General features: G+C 40.5%; 1 protein-coding gene across 1 annotated transcript in view; it reads left to right on the forward strand.

Moving 5' to 3' along the window:
- SYT6 (synaptotagmin 6) overlaps window positions 1-20,829 on the forward strand; it is a 165,260-nt gene extending 144,431 nt beyond the window's left edge. Inside the window, exons 5-7 of the mRNA XM_078393355.1 lie at window positions 1,001-1,172; window positions 2,854-3,004; window positions 18,844-20,829. Coding sequence (XP_078249481.1) covers window positions 1,001-1,172; window positions 2,854-3,004; window positions 18,844-18,915 — 395 coding nt within the window. The 3' untranslated portion in view covers window positions 18,916-20,829. The remainder of the gene's footprint in view (window positions 1-1,000; window positions 1,173-2,853; window positions 3,005-18,843) is intronic.
- Window positions 20,830-25,872: the final 5,043 nt, after the last annotated feature.

Genomic DNA, 25,872 nt, shown 5'->3' on the forward strand with positions numbered 1-25,872 from the left:
AAAAGTAAAATTACAAAATCTTTCCCCCATAAGAAATAAGAGCTGGGTCATATATACACACATGGTCTCTGGGCTTACAGAAAGCTGATTCAAACCCATCCAGAAAAACATATCAACCCGAATCTTTCTGTTTTCCTTTGCAATGTAATGAACATGTAATACAGTATTAGATTTTGTGGAAAACAGAAGGACTTGGCATATACACTTTCCTGACTGAAAACAACTACCCTACAGCCAAAAATAAATTTGGAAACCTACAGTATCTCAGAAAACATTAATAGGAAGTACCAAATGTTGCAGTGCTGGATGCTCCTGTGCAGTGTTTCAGCTAACTTGACATTCTTCTTTCTAAGTATTCTCATTCCCATTTTTTATCCGTTCAATAATCAACCAGCAGTTACTTGCCACTGAACCTACATATTCATCATTAGACTGCTTTTGGGAGTCTTGTCACTCCCTTGAGTTGGGTTTCTGATTGCTGTCCCTTCTGGGAGGTGTTGCTGCTTTGGCTATGCAAGGATCCACATTTACAGAATGAGCTCAATATTAACTTACAGGATAGAGAGGAAATGTTATCTGTTTATCAATACTCCTATTTCTTGCAAGTGGATGTTATTGTTAACTGTAGCCCTGACCGCAAGGTCAGACAGGGGATATTGAAGGTGTAGATGGGGAAGTACAGTTGTGAATGTATACCCTAACCCTTCATGGATTCATCCGCTCCTGTCCTTGGAGCTGTTTCTGCGCTGTTAGGAATCCTGCTTTTTGCAGAGATATGGGCTGTACAGAGGGCAGCCAAACAAGTTTTATATGTGTGGGCCTTTTGAGCAAAATAACCAATGCATGTATGGATACTTGTCATACAGATTGTCCCTAAGATCTCCCTTGCTCTGTTTATATGCTCAGTATCTCATTCGGTCATGTTGGCAAAGCACCATAAATATTGGGAAGAAAACGTATGTTCTCATTTCTGCCATTTTCTTTTCCATTTTCTTTCCAGATCCTTATGTCAAAGTATCTTTGCTCTGTGATGGGAGAAGGCTGAAAAAGAAGAAAACCACCATAAAGAGAAACACACTTAATCCTACCTATAATGAGGCAATAATCTTTGATATCCCTCCAGAAAACATGGACCAAGTCAGCCTGCTTATCTCTGTTATGGATTATGATCGGTAAGCAAGAGTTTTCACATGGCTACATCTCATTGGTTTCATGGTGTGACTTACTCAGTTATATTAGTAGCTTATTACAAAGCCAAACTGTATCACTAAAAATATCAAGTCACATTACTTCCTTGTCAACTATTTCCCCTATGAGTGGCTCTGACAGGCTCTTGAGCCTTCATTTACAGCCATTTGCAACATTTTTTGGCCACTGCCATAAACACAATATGAAACAAATAGACAGAATTAGGATTGTATAAGTCACATAATAAGTCTTATCAGGTGGTGTATGGAGAATTATTTCCAGTCTGTGCCCCCCTTCAAATGTGCCAAGGCCCCCAAGGGAATTTATGGATTCCTCTGAATTCATAAAGTGAGGTTATAAAGAGTCTTCACAAGGCACTGGAGTAAAAATCCCATGCAGTCTGAATTTCTTGCAGTGCACAAGTCTTTTCATAATTACATATAGGCAAGCATTGATGATGACATACACCCAGTGTATCACATATCTTCTATTTTCCTTGCACAGCCAGATGAGTCCAGAGCTTAGAAAAGTTGCTTTTCTAAAAATAAAAGAACAGCTCCCAGAATCTATGAGTTCTAATACCAAAAAGCTAACTTTTCCAATGTCTAATTAAGTCACTGTTCCTACCCACCCATGTTCAGGTCTCAAGCTGGAAAAAAATTGGCTGTACAAGTCAAATAAGGCATGGGATTGTCCCCCTTACAGCGCTGCTCCTGGTCCCTTCAGTTTCCACCTTGCGATGCTGAGTGGCAAGTTCTGGAAAGGAGCTCTGCTAGTCTTCAACTGTTCATAGCCTGGAGAGTCCTTGATTCATTGGGAAGGGCTACTCTCATGCAAAGACATGCAGACAGATCTTTTCAGAGCCTTGCTATTCAGTGCAGCAAGGTGTGAATTAATTGTAATACAGCAAGCATGTCTCTCTTCGCCCCTTGCTCAATCAAGCTACCTATTCAGTCTCAGTGCCTGACCAAGACTCCTGTCTTTTTCCTGGAGGAGAGTGGTCCTTTTCATGTGAGTTGCTAAAATCCTGTGTAAGGTGTAATTCCCTTCACAGGCTCTCTAGACAGTACATCTCTGATTAGATATTGGTGGTGAAAATTCTTAACTCTGTGCACACAGAAATAACACACATGCACAAACACTCTGAATAGGAATGGAAGGGTTTGCCCTAATTGTGGTCCATGCCAATTTCACTTGTGTTTATTCATGAGACTGTTCCACTTGCATTTCCATACACACACTACTCAGAAGCGACATACCATTCTCTTCTTCTGGGGACACCCTGGGGCTATGCATCTTGCCCAAAACTCCACAAGCTGGCTCTTATGGGATGCACAGTGGAGAATCAAACTCTCACCTTCTGCCCCCTCAGCCAGATACCTTGCTCACAAAATCTGCAAAATTGCAGAAGTGAAGAAAACAATGTGCTATGATAAAATGGCCTCTTTCATGACTCAAGGCAGCACCATTTTTAACTATGTGCTAAATGTATCATCTAGTTTGACCCTCAGTGTTGGAAAGTAGGAGGATTATGACGTATGCTCAGTGAATAGGTGTAGCTTTAGCCATAGAGACAGAAGGAAAATTAGAAAACACAGAATGGGTTTAAAGGAGGTCATGTCCAAAGGAAGCAAAGTGTTTAAAACATGTGGTTATTGCTTTCAGAGTTGGCCATAATGAGATTATTGGAGTCTGCCGTGTGGCGAACAATGCTGAAGGACTAGGCCGAGACCACTGGAATGAAATGCTGGCTTACCCACGCAAACCAATTGCACACTGGCACCCACTTGTGGAGGTGAAGAAATCCTATAAGGAGGTATGTAAACTATTTTAGAACTTTCTTCAAATATATGTGTCACATTTCCACATGGCCCTTGGTCGTTTCACCAAGCAAAGGTGCACACTACTTATCATTCAGCTGCCATCAGTTGATTACATCAACTTTGTTCACTATTAATGACAGAGGTCCAGGCAATGTACCATATAAGAAGCAAGTAGAAATTGTTTATTGGTACAAATGATGAAAGTCCAGTCAATATCATTATCTATCAACTAAACAATCTTCTTTCTCTACTGTCAACCGCCTACTCTACTCTCCCTCTCTCTCTTTTTCTTTTCCCCCCACTTAACTCCACCCCTGCCAACTTCTATTGGTGCATCGAAATTTCAATATAAATATTCATGGGCAGGGTGAACACTACAATATAGTGGTGCCTCGCTTAATGAGCGCACCATTTAATGACGAATCTACAAAGTGATGAGGTTTTTGCGATCGCAAAAGCGATCGCATAACGATGTTTTCAATGGGTAAACATCGCTTTGCGATGATCAGTAAGCGTTTTAAAAACAGCTGATCGGCGGTTCCAAAATGGCCGCTGGGAAAAAAATGGCCACCCACAGCATTTTCGAGCCCTTTCCCCACTTACCGGGCGGCGAAAATGGCGGCCGGATGGAGGAGTTCTACATAGCGGTGAGTTTTTTCCCCATAGGAATGCATTAAACATGTTTTAATGCGTTCCTATGGGGTTTTTTCCCCCCTGCATAGCGACAAATCCAGATAGCGACGATTTTTTCAGCATGGATTATCATCGCTATACGGGGCACCACTGTATATAACTGGCAGGCTCATAGCTTGCATGCTTTTCTGAGAAGCTTCCACTTACACTTGTGGAGTCTGAAAGAAGACCTTCTTAATCCATAACAAGGACAGCAATTGTATGGTGAAAGTATATTTTACTTTCGTCATATTTCATTCAGTCACTGTATTCATGCAATCATTCAATCTGCAGCAATTTTCCAGCACTGTAGCACAGCTCAGGCCTGCACAGAAACCTATCAGTAGGCCAGTTCAGTTTAATCATCTCAGGCATGGAGCTCTTGTTGTTTTCAGCAGACAACATATGATGTCAGAATAGCCCTACTTAGGTCTTCAATGAAATGCTTAACTCAAACCTGTGACCAGAAGGAACAGACTAGCCTTGTCCTCTCTTGCCCTCTTCATCCATCCTTTTGTTGGTAGAAAGCTTAATCTGAAGAGAGCAGTGTTCTCTTCATGGGCAGCATCCCCACATCATCAGGAACCCCAATTATTTGGGGCTTCTGATCACACAGAGAGACTCCACAGGTAGAAATGGCTCGCTTTTCCAGATTTAACTCTCCTCTCTTTAAGTCCTAACAATCTTCCTCCCACTGTAAGGATGCTGCCAGATTGTTATTATCTCAACAATATATGCACCTGAAGATTTGCTGTTACTTTATTTTAGAAGGAGAGCAAACAAAATAAAGAGAAAGCCCTCTGAACATCTGAATAAGGCAGAGGAGAGGAGGAGAGAGACAGCAAATCCTCACTGCAGCAGAACCTCCATTTTGAGCAAAAGACAAAGCTCCTATTAAAAGAGATATACAGTCACCAAGTTACCTTGTTCCCCCAGGGAACCAAAGAGTGTCTCCAGATGAAAGATTTATTTTTATTTTTATTTTTATTAGTTACACACTTTCCTGAGGTTCCCCCCACTTTTGTTTTAAAATACAAATCTCTCAAATTTGCTCAGTAGGTCATAAGCAGCATTTCCAAAACCACAGCCTCTGTTCTCTACTTCTAGTTCAGGACTGGGTCATGTCCAGCAGTCAGCCCCTAAGGAGTCCCCTAAATGCATTGGGTGTCACATACAACCTCCTAGCTCCAGCACCATACTGCTGAATTCTCTGTGTGCCAAAGGGATGGCAGCAAAAACTGCTACCCTTTTACTGTAACACGAAGAAGAAGAAGAAGAAGAAGAAGAAGAAGAAGAAGAAGAAGAAGAAGAAGAAGAAGAAGAAGTAGTAGTAGTAGTAGTAGTAGTAGTAGTAGTAGTAGTAGTAGTAGTAGTAGTAGTAGTAGTAGTAGTATTGTGGCTGTTTTAAAACTAGGAAATGTATGTCAGTGTGAGTTTTCATAGAGTACCTGAAAACCATTCACAGATTACACTTCTTCAGATGCATGGAGCTTAGGTTTATATAGTGCACATGCTATGGCAGTAAGCATGTGGGGAGAATTCATATTGCATTTTTCTTAGTACAGATTCTGTGGCTCAGCTGACTAGAGGTCACCCCTTGTACAGCCCAGAGACTTTGGGCCAACTCTGAACATGGGTGATGTGGGCTTTATTAGAATCATGTGTTGAAGAAAATGAATGGTCCCTAACAAACTGCCAGTGCAGATGCACATTCAATGCTGATTTAGTAGAATTTGGGTGACACTCACTAAATGTTTTTTATGTACATCTAAAAATATAGTGCCTCGATACATGTTTATCATGCTGCTGCATGTGACAAGGGCTTAGGGTTGACAGAGGTTCTTCTTTGTGGCCTCTGTGAATCACACCCTGGGTGATCCACACCTGCACGGAGTCTCATTGGAAAGTTCTAGAGCTTCTGCAATACAGTGGTGCCTCGCTTGACGAGGATAATTCGTTCAGTTGAAATTCCTGTTAAGCGAAACCCTTGTCAAGCGAAATGAAAAAAGCCCATTGAAATGCATTGAAAACTGGTTTAATGCGTTCCAATGGCCTAAATATCTCAGCGTCCAGCGAAGATCCTCCATAGGGGCGGACATTTTCGGTGCCTGTAAAGCAAGGAATCCGTCCTAAAGAACAGCATGAAGCCATTTTGCACAGCGGGCGGCCATTTTAGAGCCACCAATCAGCTGTTTTAGAATTGTCGTCTAGTGAAGCAGGGAACCGATCATCGTCAAGCGAAGTTTCCCTATCTAAACATCGTTTTGCGATTGCTATTGCGATCGCAAAAACCTCATCATAAAGCGGATTCCTTGTTTAATGTGGTAATTGTTAAGCGAGGCACCACTGTAGCAAAAAAACACATTAGAATAAGGTCCCGCCCCCCCTTATATAAGTACCTTGGTGCCAAGGCTCCCCTTTCAGTTTCTTTCAACTGCCATGTTGAAAGCCTCATAGTTTCTGCTTCTGTGAGTACAGTGGGGTCTCTACTTAAGAACGTCTCTACTTAAGAACAATCCAACTTAAGAACAGCTCCATTTGCTAAATGTTGCTTCTACTTGAGAACAGAAATCCAAGATAAGAACAGGAAAAAAAACCTTTCCTGCTCTTTTTTTAACCTTAGGTGATCTTAGGTTAAAAAAATTTCTCCCCCTAGTGGTAGAGTACGTATTAACCAGCTTTGCATTAGTTCCTATGGGAACTAATGCTTCAATGTACGAATGCACCTCTACATAACAAAACAAAAAAACAGCCAGAACGGATTAATTGGTTTTCAGTCCATTCCTATGGGAAATTTTGCTTCAACTTAAGAACGTTTCAACTTAAGAACACCATTCCAAAACGGATTAAGTTCTTAAGTAGAGGTTCCACTGTAGTTTCTATGGACGGAAAAGAGCAGATACGGATTAAATGGTTTTCAATGCATTCCTATGGGAAATACAGATTCAACATAAGAATTTTTCAACTTGAGAACCACCTTCCAATACGAATTAAGTTCTTAAGTAGAGACCCCACTGTAAAAGAGAAAAAGAGCTTATTTTTGATTCCTTTCTGTTATCGATCTTTTTTCTTTTAAACTTTAGTTCAAATTCATTATCATCAAAGAATGTTTCCTTTTTGCTTTACTCGGCCTCCGGACACAGCACACACACACACCCTATCATCGTTTTTCTCCTCAAATTATTTTTCTCCTTTCATGGCCCCTTTGGGCCCGTTTAAACACTGCATGGTCTGTGATAACAAAATACCACTTTCTGACAGCCATGCCAAATGTCTTTTTTGCTTGGGAGAGGCAAACCAGACGTCCTCCTGCCAGCATTGTGAAAACTTCAAGCGTGGAGTCCTCCGTTCTCACTTATCCAGATTAAAACTCCGTCTTAGGGAGCAAGCCTTTCAATCAACCAAAATGGCCAACTCTCCTTGTAAGGCTACCTCACAAACCAAAGCAATGAAGAAGGCTCTTTCTGAAGCCTCAAAACAACATCCATCGACCACACCATCCCACTTCGGCGCTCCATCCACTTCATCTAAAACATTAAAAAACCATAAATCAAAGCGCTTGATACCGAAATCCTTGATATCAAAGCCCTTTGCTAAATATCAAATGTCCATCGAAGCCTCTTCAGTCTTCTCTTTTCTCCAGCTTCTGGAGCTAGAGCTGAAAGCTGATTTCAAACATACCAACTGTCTGGAAAAGATCTTAGGGTGTGTGTGCAAGGTGACAGAGAGAATGGGAAATCTTCTAAAACCATCTCCTTGCCACTTCTAGTGGGTTAGAAAACCTGATAGGACAGAACTGAATTCAATCAACGAAAGTAGCATAATTTCTATCAAAGCTGCAGCTCTGAAGACACAAAGTAGAACGACCTTAGATTAAACCATTAGAAAAGGTTAAAGATGGGAAATAAAAACTGAGCTCCTGTAGCTCAGGCTCCCCTTCATGGATTGCTGCCTTGTCATGGTGAAGGGGCTTGAGTAATCCAGAGAAGCTATGGGCTATGCCGTGCAGGGACACCCAAGACGGACAGGTCATAGTGGAGAGTTCTCACTAAACGCGATCCACCTGGAGCAGGAACTGGCAAGCCACTCTAGTATCTTTGCCAAGAAAACTCCATGGACAGAAACAAAAGGCTAAAAAATATGATGCTGGAAGATGAGCGTCATATCAGGTCGGAAGGTATCCAACATGCTACTGAGGAAGCGTGGAGGACAAGGACAAGTAGCTCCAGAGCTAATGAAGTGGTTGGGCCAAAGCCGAAAGGACGCTCAGCTACGGACGCGCATGGAAGTGAAAGGAAAGTCCAATGCTACAAAGAAAAATACTGCATAGGAACCTGGAATGTAAGATCTATTAACCTTGGTTAGTTGGATGTGGTCAAACAGGAGATGGCAAGAATAAACATTGACATCCTGGGTGACAGTGAACTAAAATGGATGGGAATGGGCGAATTCAATTCAGACGATTACCATATCTACTACTGTGGGCAAGAATCCCGTAGAAGAAATGGAGTAGCCCCCATAGTCAGTGGAAGACAGAAGGGCCTGGCATGCTCTGGTCCATAGGGTCACGAAGAGTGGGACGCAACTTAACGATTAAAGAACAACAATATAACTCAGGGTGCACCAAGGGAGGGCAGGAGTAACAACTATCATAAAATGTACTGTTGAGATTAAAGTTTCATTCAGTTCATTTAAATTTATGCTTTCACAGGTGCTAATTACCATCATAAACCTTCACCTTGGGGTCCAAGTACAAAATGTACCCCTTTGATCTATATTTGCTAAGGCAAACTCGTAGCAACATGCATGAAAGGGAAGCATTCATGAATAAAGAAATATATGAAAAAACAAACTGCTAAACCAAGTGCTTCAGAGCATACAGAGCCTTTGAGGAAACAAATAAGAATATAAACCAGATGTTACAGATGCTGATTACTTTCTGATGAAGGCCAATTAAGAACCCATAAGAAACAGAGAAGATGAACTAAGACAACAGAGCATTCCCCTGAGTTTTGTCTATACTATTAAGGTTTTCTCCAAACAACAGCTCCAGTTTTGCCAAAAATAAGCTATATATGTAACTGACATGCATAGCACTGCTGAACATCTGGACATTTTTATGAGATTATACAAGGCAACTGTCATTAAAGCTTGTTACACTTTTCAATAACTGGCAAGAGAAAAGAGCTTTCACTAATAGCTCATGAACTGAAAGTCATAGTTTCTTTTGTTAGTTAAAGCCAAGCCAGGATTTTTTATTTCAGTCACTTAGGAATAAAAGGGGAGCATCTGACTGGCAGGAGAAGAGTGGAATGTCTGCCTCCAGCAAGAGACATTTGTTTTTTTCCATCCTTTTGCCATTCTTGTTTTGCTCATATAGCATGGCGTTCCTCCCAGCACAGCTAGAAAGAGCAAAACACAATTGCTCAGGGCATGTCCAGGCTGCAACTGCTCATGGTTTACATTTGCTGAGTTTCTGTTCATGGTGAAATGTCAGCAGTACAACAAAGCAGGTACTTCTCTGAGCAAATTCATAGTGTGGCCTATACTGATCTCTAGAACTTGGAAGAGCTACATTTTGGGATAAGGGTAAAGATTCCCTTTGACATTTAGTGTAGTCGTGTCTGACTCTAGGGCACGGTGCTCATCCCCGTCTCCAAGCTGTAAAGCCAGCGTTTGTCTGTAGACAGTTTACGTGGTCACGTGGCCAGTGCGACTAGACACAGAACGCTGTTACCTTCCCACCGAGGTGGTACCTATTTATCTACAGTGGTGCCTCGCTTAACGACGATAATCCAGGAAAATTGCTGTTAAGCGAAAACATCGTAAAGCGAAAATAAAAACCCAATTGAAACGCATTGAAAACCGTTCAATGCATTCCAATGGGGTAAAAACTCACCGTCCAGCGAAGATCCTCCATATGGCAGCCATTTTCACTGCCTGTATAGTGAGGAATCCGTCCCTAAACACAGCGGGGAGCCATTTTAGTTACCCGGTGGCCATTTTGAAACTGCCGATCAGCTGTTTAAAAATCATTGTTTTGCAAAGAATCGGTTCCCGAAGCAGGGAACTGATCATCGCAAAGCGAAATTCCCCCATTCAGACCATCGTCGTTAAGCAGTTTTGTTGTGATGTGGGGCAATCGTAAAGCGAGGCACCACTGTACTTGCATTTGCATGCTTTCGAACTGCTAGGTTGGCAGGAGCTAGGACAAGCGACAGGAGCTCACTCCATTGTGTGGATTCGATCTTACAACTGTTGGTCTTCTGACCTTGCAGCACAGAGGCTTCTGTGGTTTAACCTGCAGCGCCACCACGGGATACACATCCTTAAATCCTCTGTGCTGCAAGGTCAGAACACGGGTACATTTTGGGATACACCTCCTTGAATCCTCCAACCAATATGGCCACTGGTCACATTAGTTGGGCATTTTGAGAGTCCTAATTGAAAAGATACGTTTTCCAAGCACTGCTGTGTTCACAGTTGCCTTGATTATTATATGATTAGGTGAAATGATGGGCCAAGTGTTGGATGGCATGGAAGGTATGTATACTTCAGGTGCTGCATATCTGACTCTTTAGAAAATGTGTTTTTTAAAATAAAAACTAGATTTTTCTATTGAGTGTACTTTACAGGGGCCAATTTAAAACAACTTTTTAGTGCTAATAAGTATTAATATATAAATCAGGAAGGGAACGCATAGGGCCCAAGGCAGCACAGTCAGTGGTGAAAGATCACTGGAATTCCTGCTATAAATCATCAGCAAATAACTCTTTTCCTATTTCTGCCAATGATAAAATCCAGGACCTAGACGGAGTGCTTCCAAGCGGTGACCTCTCTAGTACAGCTACCTCACTCTTCTAATTCTCCAAGATGCAGTCCAAATGTTTCATTTCAGATATATCAGACAAGAATCGTTTTTACCAGATAAGATTTTTGAAACAAAAACCTACAGTATGTTTTCTACAAACACAGATGGACTTCGTAGAGATAGCTGGAGGATGAGCCTGACTGTGTTGGGTATCACAGAATCTTATTATTATCACCTTATTGCTGTAAAACAGATCTTCCGTTTAAGAAGCCATTTCAATATTTGGAGTCACAAGAGTTATTTGTTTAGAATAACATATTGGTGTGCATTATGAAGGCTGGTGATATCTTAGAGTCCCCCCTTAAGCAATTCCGCAAGATGACTCTGGAGACAGTCCGTGACAATTGAAATCTTTATTTTTTGGTCATTTTCTCAAATTCCTTTTAGACAAAAAGAGCTTAAGGCCGATTTTCAGGTGTTTCAAATGACTTTAATCCTTTCAAAAGCTGATGGTGTCAGCTGATGATGATACTCAGCTACCACATTTGCGCTTTTTGCTAGGAAATTCATTTCCTGAAAAAAAGGTGCCAGTGCCACAATACTTTCCCACTACCCAGGGTCTTTCAGGAGTGGGGTGGGGGAATACAAGGGCCCATTGCCCCAGGCTTCAGATGCAAGGGAAGCCTGACGCATGGAAGGGGTCAGCTCAACACTGGAAATCTTGCATTCTTGCCAGCTCTGCCTACCATTCCCAAAAAACAAACAGGTGGCATTCTTTGACTACTTTTTAAGACTCACACTCTGCTGGTGACATCCTAGGAACCTATCTGTTCAGATTAGACCTCAAGGCAGACACACTAAATGAAATGTCCCATTTAATCATCATCATCTTATAACTGCAGAGCTGGAAGGGACCCTATGATTCATCTAATCCAGCCCCTTTCAAGGAGGGCAGAGGGGAATCGAACTCCCAATCTCTGGCTCTCCAGCCAGATACCTAAACCATTAAGCTAACCCCCACGGTCTCTTACAATTTCTGTGCCTTGATAGGCTACTTTGTTTCTCTCTTAAAAAAGCCTTCCCGAGTTCTACCTCAGGAGCTATTATATAATGTAAGGAAGAAAAACTGTTTTCGCTAATTTTTAATTTAAAATATATCTTACTAATTTTATGTTGATGGTGTTAGGCATAACGAAAGCTGCACCATTGAAGTTATATTGGTGGATGTTCTGGCCATGATACAAATCCTTTCTGCCTTCCCCCCAATCTGGGCTTTGAAATGACAGGTCCTGTGTACAGTGGCCACCACTTTGTCACCAAAAAGGAGAACGGACATCACAAGAACTGTGGGATAGCTCAGTGGTTTAGAGCTCTGGCTGTGGAATCAGAGGTTGGGAGTTTGATTCCCCTCTGTGCCTCCTTGACCAGGGCTGGACTTGATGATTCATAGTGTTCGTTTCCAGCTCTGTGGTTCTAAGATAATGATGGTGATGATGACATGGAGGACAAGGAACACCAAGAATGATGACATTCTTCACAAAAAGGGGGAACATTTTTGCTTGAAATATGCATATGCTAACTTAAATCAATGTACATCCATTACACGTTATTACCATAATTTAAAGTGGAAATACACTACTGCTGTTATGTTGCACAATATTTTGACTAGGTAAGCACCTTGGGACACAATATTGGGATAAAGATGGGATATACCGTAAATCAAGTAAATAAATAAATAAATAAATAAGGCATAATGTTTAGTACAGTGGACCCTCTACTTAAGGAATTAATCCATATTGGAACGATGGCTGTACGTCGAAAAGTCTGTAGGTCGAAGCTCCATTGACCTACAATGCATTGAAAACTGATTAATCCCACAACTGGCAGTTTTTATTCTATTTTTGTTCCATTTTGGGTTTTTTTCTGGTCTGTAGGTCGATTCTCCGGCTGCAAGTCGAATCTAAATTTTGCAGCCAGAGAAGTCTGTAACTCGAAAAGTCTGTAAGTCGAGGGTCCACTGTAACTCTCTTGAAATGTCCTGTGTCTTGCATTTTCTGCAGCTTACTAAAATGAATATACATAGAGAGAAAATAGTTTTGTTGAAATATCTAGCTAGGCAACAGTCAAGTTGTTGCAGAGGAATTGTCTGAACGATTATTTCACAATGTCCATCCCATGACTGACCTCACATCTGAAGTTCATAGAGAATTTCCATTCCTGTATTTCAATCGTATCATCTCTCTGTGTATGTGTTTTTTGCAAACAACAACTCCCCCTCACCAAAAAAAACACATTTTATTTACAAAAAGAGAGAAAGGGACTGATTAGATACATTTACCAATCAAAGCCTCTGCTTTTGTGATTAGCCAGGGAAACTCACTGGATGGTAGGACGTACATGTACACATCACCTCCACTGCATAAAGGAGTCTGCAGAAAGGAACATCATATGAACATTCTGTTTCAGGCATCTTAGACCTGGCCATTACCTCAGAGATTTTTTTGAATTGACAGACATTGGAGGATAGGAGATTTCATGTGTTTTCAAACTGTAGCAGGTAAAGGCATGTTTAGCTATCTTGAAAGTTTGGGATTACAGTTCCCATTAGAGATGGGGATGACTCACCATTTTGGTAAGTCGTCCTGCTTTGTGAGTCATCAAAAGCTGACAACTCACGCAGCACGAAGTTACCCCCATGAACCGACGAATAACGAATTTATTTATTGATTTGTGGGCGGCTACTAAAAAAAGGGAATCCAGACTGCCCTTTGTAAAGATGGCAGCTGCAGCTTCCCTACCCTAAATGAAGCTGCAGCCACCGTCTTTGTCAAGGGCAGCCAGTTTCCCTTTCTACAGGCTGTGGCTGCAGAGGCCTGATGGAGACCTCGGCAGCAGCGGCAACGATTACAGTAAGGGGGTGTCGGCATGAGTGGGAGCAGGGGGGCTAAGGAAGGGAAAGGAAGGGGGTGCGGTAGACTGTGGGGGGCTGTGGGGTGGGTGGCTGCCTATCGGTCTGCCGATCAGCTGATTGGTGGACCATTAGGCACAATGGAAAAGTCATAGGATGGCTTTCCCCCCCCTTCATTGGGGGATGAATAAAAATGGGGAAATATTTATCCTTTTGTATTTGTGGGGGGTCTCTGGAACCCATGAATATGAAGGGATGAATATTTGATGAATCAGCAATTTTAGACAAATATTGCGATCTGGTTTTTCATTCGTCCCCAAGTTCCCATAATCCTCATCCCAGACTCTGCTGAGTAGGATTAAGAGAGCAGTTGCCTAGAAGCATTTGGAGGGCCACACATCTCTGAATTATTGCATAGACATGTGAGAGGTTCCCTGTATTTCTGGGACTTAAAATCTGTGTGTGTGTGGGGGGGGGTTCCACTGTGTGGCAACACATCCAAGTCATTGTGTTTAGATTTTACATTTTTAAGTGAAGTCTTAAAAGATATTCATAGTTCTTATTGCTGCTTTACTCATTTTCTCTAGGGCAGGGTATATTCTTTTATACATTTTCTGTCATTTGCATGAGACGCGAGAGAAATGGTAAATGTCAATATTCAGATGCAAGGTTGGTTTACTAAAGGTTAATGAACACATCTTTGAAGTATCTGACCCTGCATTAGAAAGAACCACAGTTGTACCACTGTGAGCAATTTCTATCATCTACAGCCATTTGCAAAAATAACTAGCTTCATAATTTCTTGCATAATAACACAGGACTAGAGATCAGCAGGCAAGTATTCAGACTAAAACATGTTTGAAATTATACAGCTTAGCTTCAGGAGATATTAGTAGTAATATCTTGAGTGCCAAAACTACATTTATTTTGTGAGCTATACTATGCTTTTCATTTCAACTTTGATCTGATATTCACATTGAATAATAATGACTTCTTCACTCAGTGGTGAATCTTACTGAACTGCATTAGCAAATTTTCAGAATGCTTGGATTCAGTTCAACACACACACACACACACACACACACACACACACACACACACACACACACACACACACACACACACACACACACACACACACACACACACACACACACATGTGTTAAAATGGATAACAAGCAGCACAGATGCCAAAATAATGGCAGATTTTTTTCTAAATTAAGGGGGGTGATCAAATGAGCATCTATGATCAAATGAGCATCTAGCTTGCTATTTTCTTTGCTTCTGGTATGGTTTGGTTCACCCTGTTTTCCAACAACCACATTTGTTTTAAGGAAAAGTGACCCATCCCAACCCTCTTGTGAGCTGCTCCACTCCTTTCTGGCACAGTGCTAGGGCTTCAGTTTATTTGGTATGATTGAGAGTGCTCCTGATTATTCCATTCTGCAGTCTGTGTGGTTGCTTAATTCATTCCCATTGGTACAATTATGATGCTTTCTAATACAGACCTGGGCGAATTTGCGAGGCAGCATTCTCTCTGTGGACAACCTTTCAGTCTATGCAGTGGGTTGTGACAGTAGAAAGGAGAGCCAAGAAGCCCTCTCTATTTTCCTCTTCTCACAATTTTTAAAGATATTCTCCAAAATGAAACAGTGCTATTACAGATATAAGGGAGTGTCTATGCTAGGTTGATTGCATTGCTGTAGTGCTATGCCACTTGCTAAATTAATTTAAAAAAGCAAAGTTATCAAGGCAATGGAATGAAAGCCACAACAAAAGGCAGGGAAAGGCGATGGGGAGGGGTATCAATAATCAAAAGGGGAAGAAATTGGAGCAATATGAAGTGATGTCTGGATTCTTCTCACAGGATAAGAAACATATCCTGTATGAATGGAAGGGTCGCTCAATAAAATACATTGTACCAAAAAATAAGAGCATTTAAACATGACCCAGACCACTCTAAATTCTAGTTGTGTCCTAAGATGAAGAACCTTGATGTGATTGGTTATAGTACTTATTTTTCTTGATGTTGCTGGTGATCACAAACCCAGCAATAGAGAAGAATAATTTTCAGAACAAAGAAACTGCACTGGCAGTTTTTCCCCAGATAATATGAAACAAATTTCCCTTAAGCAATAATAATAATAATATAAATAATAGATAATAACTGGTATTTTGAAGCATAGTCCTTTCAATCTTCTAAAATTCTAGCACTTAGAATACTATGTATTCTACAATGTTTTCCCAAAAACTACTAAGAGAGAAAATGCATAACTCCCTGGACAGTTCTCATTGCTCGGCCCTTTCTTTCTAACATTTCAATCAACTCCTCTCTGCATGAAGTGCCAATTTATTGGACCATATTACATTTGATGGACATATAGAGAAAAATCATTCCCTTTTATGATTCTGTTCTCTTCCCCCCCTGCATCTTCTCTTGTAATTTTTTTTAAAAAATCTTTAATAGAACTTGAACAACTCTGTAAATATTGAAATGTTGATCTAATTATATTTGATATTTCACTGCAATGTTTGCATATTTAGCATGCAGTAGTATAATAATTTAAAGTAAAGTAATAATTTTCTCTTCTCTTGGATGCATGCCTTAACATTGTGGAGAGAAAGCTGTGATCTACAGCAGCGGTTGCCAACCTTTTTCAGCCCACGGACCGGCTGGGGAAGGCAGGGCACCCCCTATGTGCATGTGTGAACAAGTGCATGATTGCTCTTGCATAGGTGCGCACACTTGTGTGCATGCACAAAGAGCGGCGCTGCACTCGTATGGGCATGCTGGAGCACACAGGCAGCCGCAAATGGGCTGTGCGGGGGTGAGTGCATGCGGGGGGTGGGAAGACTGTCTCGGTGGCCAGGTCCAGCTCAGGCCATGGACCGGCACCGGGCCATGGACCAGGGGTTGGGGACCTCTGATCTATAGCATCCGAAGGCTAGAAATGGGTCTGAGTCCAAAATCCTAACAGGGTCACCCAAGGCAAAATGGTCAAATATGAGACACCATACTAACTATTCCTGCTGTTCAGGAACAGTCATATCAGCAGAAGACAATTTATTGGGTAGAAGGGGCAGATAAATTCTTGAATGGCAGCTAATGAGCAGCAGCAGAAATGGAAGATGACAATGGTGAGGGATCTTTCATAGACAACAGCAGTGACTGGATATGAGATAGATTGATCTGGTAAACGAATATCCAGCCTTCAGTTTCCAAGTACTAATCAGTGCTGCTAATGATTTGACCGTTGAAGAACTTTAATTCATAGGCTCAACCTAAGTTTGAAATAACTGGATGGCACGTCAAAAAACAAAACATAATCACTTTCATATTTGATGGAATGTTTGAACAAACACATATAACAAATTAGAAACATTTGCTGAAATGTGTGCAATGTTTGAAAGGGGCAGTTTAAAAACTGAAAAATAACACCTAGACAAAAAGTCAACATTCAAAAGACTATTTTGTCTTTTATACTTTTATAACCTTTTCAGTCAGATTTTGATTTCAGTGTTTTGAGTCTAAATATGAATTCTGATATATTTTGATATATTTACTTTCAGCTCTGTCCTTGACATTCCATGTCAGTTTTTTCCAAAGCCTCCCAAACATGACAACATCTATGTTGAATGGTAGTGCTCAGAAGTGAGCAGAGACCCCTGGCCCACATTCCATTCTTACTCACTCTACTAATTTGTTTATCTTTTTGTGTTGCACATTTTTCCACTAAGCAGACTTGGTTTGCTAAGTGCAATACCTGGGCGGCCTCATCTCTGGGCATTGATTTTTCTGTACTGACCTCCTTATGCCCTTTGTCCTTCTACTATTAATTTGTTATATCTCATATTTCTTGTGCTCGCCCGCTCCCCTTGTGTTGTTTCCTGTCTCTCTTGCTGCACCAAGAATTCTTTCCACCTTCACTTGGCTATTTCTCTCACTTCTTGTTAATAACATTTTTAAAACTTCTCATTCCCACTCTCATTGGAAAAATCTCCCCCCCCCCCCCACGATTATGTTATTCTTCTCATCAGTGGCCCAGATTCTCTCTTTATTTGGCATAAAGCTGGTTGAGGGAAAATGTGTGCATTAATGGAATTGGTCAATTGGTTTTATTTGTTGCCTGTTGTGCGACTAGTTCTGTGATCATTTGATCATCTGCTGCATGGAGGAAAACACAAAAAATGGCCTACAAACCAGGGAGAATCACCTGCATGGTTCCATTTATGCAACTGCATACAATAGGATTCTGTTCTTACTTCTTAACTCTCATGCGTGTTTTTGTCTCCTTCTCACTGAGTGCACAAACAGGGACTTGTTTGAGGTTTTATTTTTTCTATTTATTTTTTTAAATAAACGTATTAAATATAAGGAAAGTGATGCTGGTTATGATGACGACAGCGGATACATCAAATATGGTGTCAGCATCCCTATATATAGTTGTACTAAAATTGCTCCTTTTGCTGCTTAGTTTGAATTGATTATCAACTAAATGCTGCCCTTCTGAATGCCAGGGAAGAGGAACAGGTGGCCCATAGCTAAATTCAGATCTCCATGTATTTCAGATATATTCCCATGCCATGTCCCCTTTAACTAGGGGGCATCCTCACTGACCATATCTTGGGTTACTGTTATTATTTACTCCTGCTCTGCTGTACCCTGGCCCATTGTATTGAAAGAGTATAAATCTGATGACAGGAACATTGCCCAAAGTGGAGAAGAAAAATACTTGGATGCACAGTTATCTTTTCTCTTTATGTATCAGATAGAATAAAAGACACATCTACAATTCTCTCCAATTTTTGGCTCTGGACCCACTTCTTGTTGTTATGTTGACATCATTATATTTCAACCAAGTTAACTAAGAAAATGAAAAACAAGGGAAAGGTTGAACCAAAAAAAGGTGTCATTAGCCCTGGCACAGGCAGTTTCCACCCTATCTTAAATCCACCATTTTAGTTTTTCATTTTCATAAACCGGACGATAATACTGATATATTCTCAAGGTGCTATGCTACAGACATACCAAGGTTTTGTATCCAAACACTTGAGAAGCACTAGCCTTTTGTTGCACTGCATTGCATTTATTGTTTAGGTACATTGTTGTACCAATATTAAAGGATCCATTTTCAGAGAGGCAGCTACGTTAGCCTGACTGAGCACCAAACAAAATCAATCCAAACCAAAAGTTTTTTGGCACCTTTGCAATCCTACATGATGTGATGGCATATGAGTGGACACTGCAACACTCAGCATGAGGAGGGGGTGCCCAAATAATGTTCATTCTCCTTCCATGTAAATGAATGGGACTGTCTATGTGTGCAAGAGTTCCATCTTGTACATGAGAATATATGGGACTATGAACTGAGTTCCTAGCACATTTTTATGCAATGTTTCTGATTCTGTTCAATAACTTTATCTCTGCTTTCTTTCCTCAGTGGCATGGCCGAGCAGCCAGCTTTGACAGTCAAGGTTCATGCCCCTCTCCCAAACCACCTCCAACACCATGATAGAGCAACTGATGGATCCAGTAGAACACAACCAAATTCTTTTTGTTTGGGTTCGATATTTTGCCACGTGTCCCGAATTCTTGAGCAACTTATTGCTGAATGACAGAAGAATTGAACATCAGACGCTGAGAGTACTTGTTTCAACGATGACAAAGGCAGCAGAACTGTTTTGTGGTCATGTTTGTCATAGTTATTTGTGTCTCTCAAGGTGATGTTCTGTGTGGTTTTCACTTTTTGGACATAGCTGCCTGGAAAAAAGTGTTGGCAGAATGAGACAGAGGCTGGCATGCTCGCCTGTAAAATATCATGTAAAATAGCTCTGTGTACATGTATGGAGGACAAGAGGCAGAGAAATGCTGATATTCTGCCGATAATTTTTCAGGGTTAAAAAGAGGAATGATGATGGAAAGAAGAAAATGAGAAAGCCTTGGATAGACTCCTTGTGACATGTAAAGACCCTTTGTTATTGTGATATTACAGATTTTCTTCTCCATACCGTAATGTTCATGGAGTCTGTGAAGTGTGTATTCCAGCCTGCCCTTTGGTGTGTTTTAAAGAGTTGCTAATTCCTCAGGGAAAAAAAATAACCACGTTCTGTATTTATGTTCTCTATAGAACCTTTTGCATGAGCTCAGCTGCTTAAGGTCCTGCCCAATCCTGCTGCAGTTCAAGAGCTGGCCACAGCTTTGTGATTTAAAAATCCCTCTCTCAGAAAAAAAAATGTCTTTTTAAAATTACTACCCATGTTACTTTTTTTCCTGGAGAGTAGTGAAAATGTCTGTCTTTGTTGAAACATTGTGATTTCCTAGCTATTTTCTTGAGCAGGACTTTTTTGATTTAGTCTACCTTTTGCTTCAAAAAAAATCTCAGTCAGGTGAAATGAAATTAACTTTTCCCTGAAGAAACTAAAACCATATATATTTTTTAAAAATGCCATGTTACAAACAACATTGATTACTGTTCCACGTTTTCAGACAATGTTCTGAAAAGAATTATTTCCAACCAACTCAAATCACGAGGTTGTCACACAGCATCTATCTTGGTTTGATCTGGTGGGTGCTAATAATGGCATGTCAGCACTACAGGGAATCCTATGCTGATTCCATTTGCATCGCTTGCATAACCTACAAAGTGTTTGCCTTTTGACAGTTAATTCTTCTTGTGCTCTTGTATCTAAAGCTCATTTTTATGAAGTGCTGTGTCCACCTACAACACCCTCTCAAGTTATACAAGGTCACAGGATGATCTCTGGGAATTTGGGTATTAGGCTTGTTTTTATTTCCTAATCTTAGACTACCTTTCTAAAAATTCTCCTCAGTTTCTCTCAGGAGACATGCACTACTGTGCATTCCCTCCATAGCCAAATAGCACGATTGCAATGAGCTCGTGCTGAAAACCTTAGCAAGTGCTTTGTTTCAGAATGAATAATAAAAGCCACATGATACTAAATCTACTTCACCTTGAGCCTGGCACATACTTTACCTTTAAAGACATGGGAACGTCTGTGACATAACTGCTTCTGCCCATTGTTAGTAATATTTGAAGATCGCAACCACATGAGCAGGGGTGTGGATGTGATAGAAAGCTTTGAAGAGTCATATTTATGGACTATAATTCCCACAGTTCCACAGTCAACAAGGTCCCATGGTGGCTAGGGGATTCCAACTGTTCTTGGAGTGGGGGGAACAACTTTCCTAATCTCTGAGTTCCATTCATGCTAGCACTATCATACTCTGGGTAACAAATATAGCATGGCTCAGCATTGAGCTAGAACAACTAAATGTGGACAATGCTAGAGTTAAATGAGCATGTATGGATCTGCTGGAGCTACTGGACTTGTTATTTCCATATGAAGCGATTTCCTCCAACAATTCTAATAAACCAAAACTGCAGATCCCAAATAAAAGTACTGTACTGTAATAGATTTTTGCCATTGGCTCTTCATTCCACTACATAAATCTCTTCTTTATCCTGGAGTCAATACTCAATTTTGGGAACAATGAACACTATTCAGGAAGAGCTGACCAAACTAGCGTTGACTGAAGTCAATGGAACTGAATTGTACTAGGAGCTTTTCCATCCTATTGATTTCAGTAGGAACTGAGGCGGTGCTTAGGTTTCTCATAATTTCCAAGCATTGATTAAATGCCTAGAAAACATAAAGACTTCCTTGCTAGATCTGATTCTTCAAAGACAAAAAGATGCTGCTGAGGGGATGATATCCAGCACAGAACTAGGATTTAATTTATTGGGCTACAGCTCCCAGAATCCTGAAAAGCTCCATGCTGTGATGCAGCATCTAGTGGCTCTTGCACAATAGTCCTTGTGTACATTGTCAATGCTATGAGGCTTGCAAATGCTGATTATTACAGTGGGGTCTCTACTTAAGAACTTAATCCGTATTGGAAGGTGGTTCTCAAGTTGAAAAGTTCTTATGCTGAATCTGCATTTCCCATAGGAATGCATTGAAAACCATTTAATCCGTATCTGCTCTTTTCCGTCCATAGAAACTACAGTGGAACCTCTACTTAAGAACTTAATCCATTTTGGAATGGTGTTCTTAAGTTGAAACATTCTTAAGTTGAAGCAAAATTTCCCATAGGAATGGAATGAAAACCAATTAATCCGTTCTGGCTGTTTTTTTGTTATGTAGAGGTGTGTTCGTACATTGAAGCATTAGTTCCCATAGGAACTAATGCAAAGCTGGTTAATACGTACTCTACCACTAGGGGAAGAATTTTTTTTAACCTAAAATGACCTAAGGTTAAAAAAAGAGCAGGAAAGGTTTTTTTCCTGTTCTTATCTTGGATTTCTGTTCTCAAGTAGAAGCAAAATTTAGCAAATGGAGCTGTTCTTAAGTTGGATTGTTCTTAAGTAGGGACGTTCTTAAGTAAAGACCCCACTGTATTTGAGTGGGTAGTGGCCAAAGTACAGGTACCATCAAAGCCGGTATTTTCTGAGCAAGAAAAGCAAACTATGATCATTTCCATGGTTACCCATGAGTATGCTGAATTCCATGGGTTTTAACTATGAGATAAACTACAACCAATACCTTTGGCAAGCTTTTTGCCAATAGGTTTGTTATGCTTTTCATCTCATCTATGTTGCTGCTGCTTCCAATGAACATTTAAAAATAATTCAAATTTTGACTTGAAACAGTATTACCTGGCATGGCAGAATTACCCTCAAGCTGCCACTGTATATTTAGGTTCAACCATGTTATTTGAGCCTTGAGCCCAAAAATGAAACAGAAAAAGAAAAATAACCTCAAATTCAATCTCAGTCTTTCACCACGTTCTGTGTGAATGTTCTGAGTTCTCACACACTGATCTAAAAACTTTCCAGACTTGTTCATAAAACTTTGCAGGGAAATTTTGTTCAGTGAGAGACCAATTTGTTCTATTCCTCACCACACCTTGTGTCTTAATTTTCTCTGTATGTGCCACATGCTAAAGAAGCATCAGTCCAATAAAATGACTTTTTTGGAACCTCTTGTCTTGTGCAATGGTGTTATTTCTCTTTTCTTTATATCAGTGATAGGATATCAGTTTATAAAAATAGCACATTGAAAATAGGCAAAATCCAAAGAAACAAGACAAAAGAAAAAAACTCAAAAACAAGTGGCACCTTAAAGACTAACTATAATATTTTGATGTGAACTTTTGTTGACATGTCCCCTTTGCCAGACATATGGAAACAAAATGAAACGTTGAATGAGATATCAGTTTCATACTAAACATTAATTGGCTCTTGGATTTATGTTACATTTGAATGCAGTAATTTGGCTTATGTTGTTTTAGGGCTCTGCTGTAAAAATTGCTTTAGTGTTCTTCAGCTTTATTCTAATTGTTAGTATTGTTAGTCTAATTGTTAGTATCGTCAGCCATGGAAGACAGCCCATCTAGGAGAAGGAAAACTCCGATTTCAAACCTCCATTGCCTTGTGGCTATATCCACTCATGGAAAAGGCTTCAGGAGTTAACCTAAAGGCAAAATCCGGAGCTGGAGTCCCGAAGGCAGCACGTGTCGTTCTGCCAACTCATGCGACGTTGCTGGAACCAGTTGTATTGGCTCTTGCCTTTCCATTGGACCATTTCAGCAACGTGGAGAGGGGGGATCTGCTGCCTGGGTAACAGCCTATCCTCCATATTACTTCATGCTCTGGAGAGGACACTCCTCAATTCAGAGCATGTTACCATAGTCCCTTGAGATTGAAGGGTGCCTATGAGATGAGTATTGTTAGTTCATGGTCTGTACCAGAGTCTGTTCCTTATTTTATTTGGGCTGACAGAATATTTATTTTATTTTTATTTATTTATTTAATTTATATGCCGCCCACTCTACCCAAAGGTCCCTGGGCGGCTCACAACAATTAAAATACAATGCAATAAAATAAAATGATTAAAATACAGTTAAAATACAATTAAAATACAATTAAAAATACAATTATAGTGCTTCTCTATCTTCTGTTCATTGCTATACAATTTGAATTCACATCAGCTATCCAGTGACGTGCACATGTACAAATGAAACATGTCTTTGCAAAAAAAAAAAGGCTCCACAATATTCTAGGAATGACTTTCCTGCTTCATTTCTGACTTCTATTCCAAATTCTCCCACAATGTGTGGTTCTGCTTTGCATCGTTTGCCTTCCATTCTTGACTATCAATGCATCTTGCTTCAGTGTGTGATCAATGTCCTTCTGGACACTTGCATAAACACTTAAAAAATCTTTTTCAACAACTTCAGAATGTTCTTCTAGACGGAGCATAGAACTGAATGATGATTCTGTTACTGGCCTTTCCATTAAATTTGGTTGATATTACTTGGTCAGTATTACTTACAGCCCCTAATGTCTTGTGCGATGTCTCAGCCCACTTACAGAGCAATATTATTTCTTCCCAGATTGCCACTTCTAGGGTAAACTACTTTACCATGACCTTAACAAAAATGTCTTATTCCAGTCCACTTTAGTTCACTCACCCTCAAGTACTGCAATATTTAAAAGTTCCCACTTCTTGCTTTAAAATTTAAAGTTTACTTAGATTCATACTTCTCATATTCCATGTCCAATTATATGCACTATACAGCACCGGACTTTCCTTTTGCTGCTGTGCAGATTTCCTTCTGGGAGTGATCCTGCTAGGAATCCACACTAGTAATGGAGTCTACCCTCCTGCCCATATTGGTCTCAGCTTCCCTGACACACTCAGTCCCCTCATTACTTTAAGGTGTGCGTGAGGAGGAGAAGGCCCAATAATGAATGCAATAGTTGTCCACATCTATCAATTTAAATGTAAGCTCAGTTCCTGTAGATTAGTGTTAAACACCCCGGGTCCCAAGAGATCACTTGCTGTTCTCCTTTGGAATTGGTGTGGAAGAGGAACCACCAGAGTGCCATCATCCTTTACAAAGGCCCATTGTAAGTGCCTCAAAAACATTTCCAAAACCCTTTGGCAAACCTTGGCTGATATCTAGTACTGCAACTAGAATAGACCCACTGAATTAGTGGGGATTTGTTGAGTCAGCTCCACTGATTCAATGGGCCTACTATAGTTACAACTTACTACAGTACTGGATTTCTGCTAATACTGTATATGTATGTGCATGCCCTTTGTTTTACCACCATAAACAGGAGTGACGGCCTTCTCTGGCATATGGGATTCCCGTAGCTTTAGCAGTTGTCTGTCGTGCATAAATATTTTCTTGTGATGAAATTATGCAGGAGAGCCCCAGTGAACCTAGAGCTGTTTCAGATGCATAGAACAGAGAGGGGGGAAGGTGGTCAAACACCCCCCCCCCATGGTGTAGAACATTCAGAGAAAATTCTGTAAGACACCGATTTTACTAGTGTGGTGTGGGAGAAAAAAAAGGAACTTCAGCCTTCCTTGAGGAAGCATTTCATTTAGTTTAGCCCTGAGTAACAGATAAAAGGGGAAGGGTCACATATCCAGGTTCCTTGAGAAATGTGAAATATTTCTTGAAAAGTGGTGTCACTTTCTTCAGAGGCTCCTCAGCGCAGGGGAACAAGAGATAGCATTAAACGGGATGATCTTGTGTCTCTGGTGATTTAGCGGAATCAAAGGGCTCGGGTGATAATAGCCAGTCAAGCTGTTCCAAAGCATACGGAAGCAGCTTCAAGTCTAATCTCAGCAGCATGTTTAGATGCTGTCAGCTAAACTGATTTATTTTACACCCTAGTCTTCCACCTTCTCTTGAATACCTTGAGGTTATTGGAACTGTTCTTTGTTACATCTCTCTCTCTCTCTCTCTCTCTCTCTCTCTTTAGCCATTTCTCATGTAATCTGGGATTTAGTCAAAACATGCATGGCATTCAGTGGGAAGCTTCAATGTTTAATTCCTACTTCACAGAAATAAAATTCCTCTCTGAAGGCAGATATAAACATCTCCCTGTGAAAGTCAGTGCCAAAGCCCTTTTATCTCTTTTGTGAAGCTTCATATGGAACCCAGTTGAAAAATTCTGCCTTGTCCTCTAATACTAAGTAGAGTTTGTTCATTGGGTTATTTATTAAAATATTCCTAGTTAGGCTTTTGAGTCACACAATACTTCTGGCAACAACAACAACAAAATTTTAAATAAAGAAACAGTGGTAATGAGGGGAACAACAAAAATATCGTGAAAATCCATTACGTACTAGTCTAAAAAAATGCACCAAGGGAGCAGCGTAAGTCAGATGAATGGGACAAAGAAACCAACTATGGAAGAACTGCATAATGAAACCAGGAATCCTTTTAAAAATTACCATTGCTGTATTAGACATTAATTTTTATTTTAAAAGTACCACGGCTGAGCATGGTGTTGTCCAAAAAGGCAGGTCCCTGCTCTGATAAATGTACAATCTAATATTCAGTATAGGCGAGAAAGAAGATAGGTAGGAAAGTTGGAGGCAGAACCTATAGGGGGAAAATGTGTTTACTCATTGGCTTCCTTACATTA

The sequence above is a fragment of the Pogona vitticeps genome, chromosome 4, assembly GCF_051106095.1.
Source record: "Pogona vitticeps strain Pit_001003342236 chromosome 4, PviZW2.1, whole genome shotgun sequence".
NCBI classification, from domain to species: Eukaryota; Metazoa; Chordata; class Lepidosauria; order Squamata; family Agamidae; genus Pogona; species Pogona vitticeps.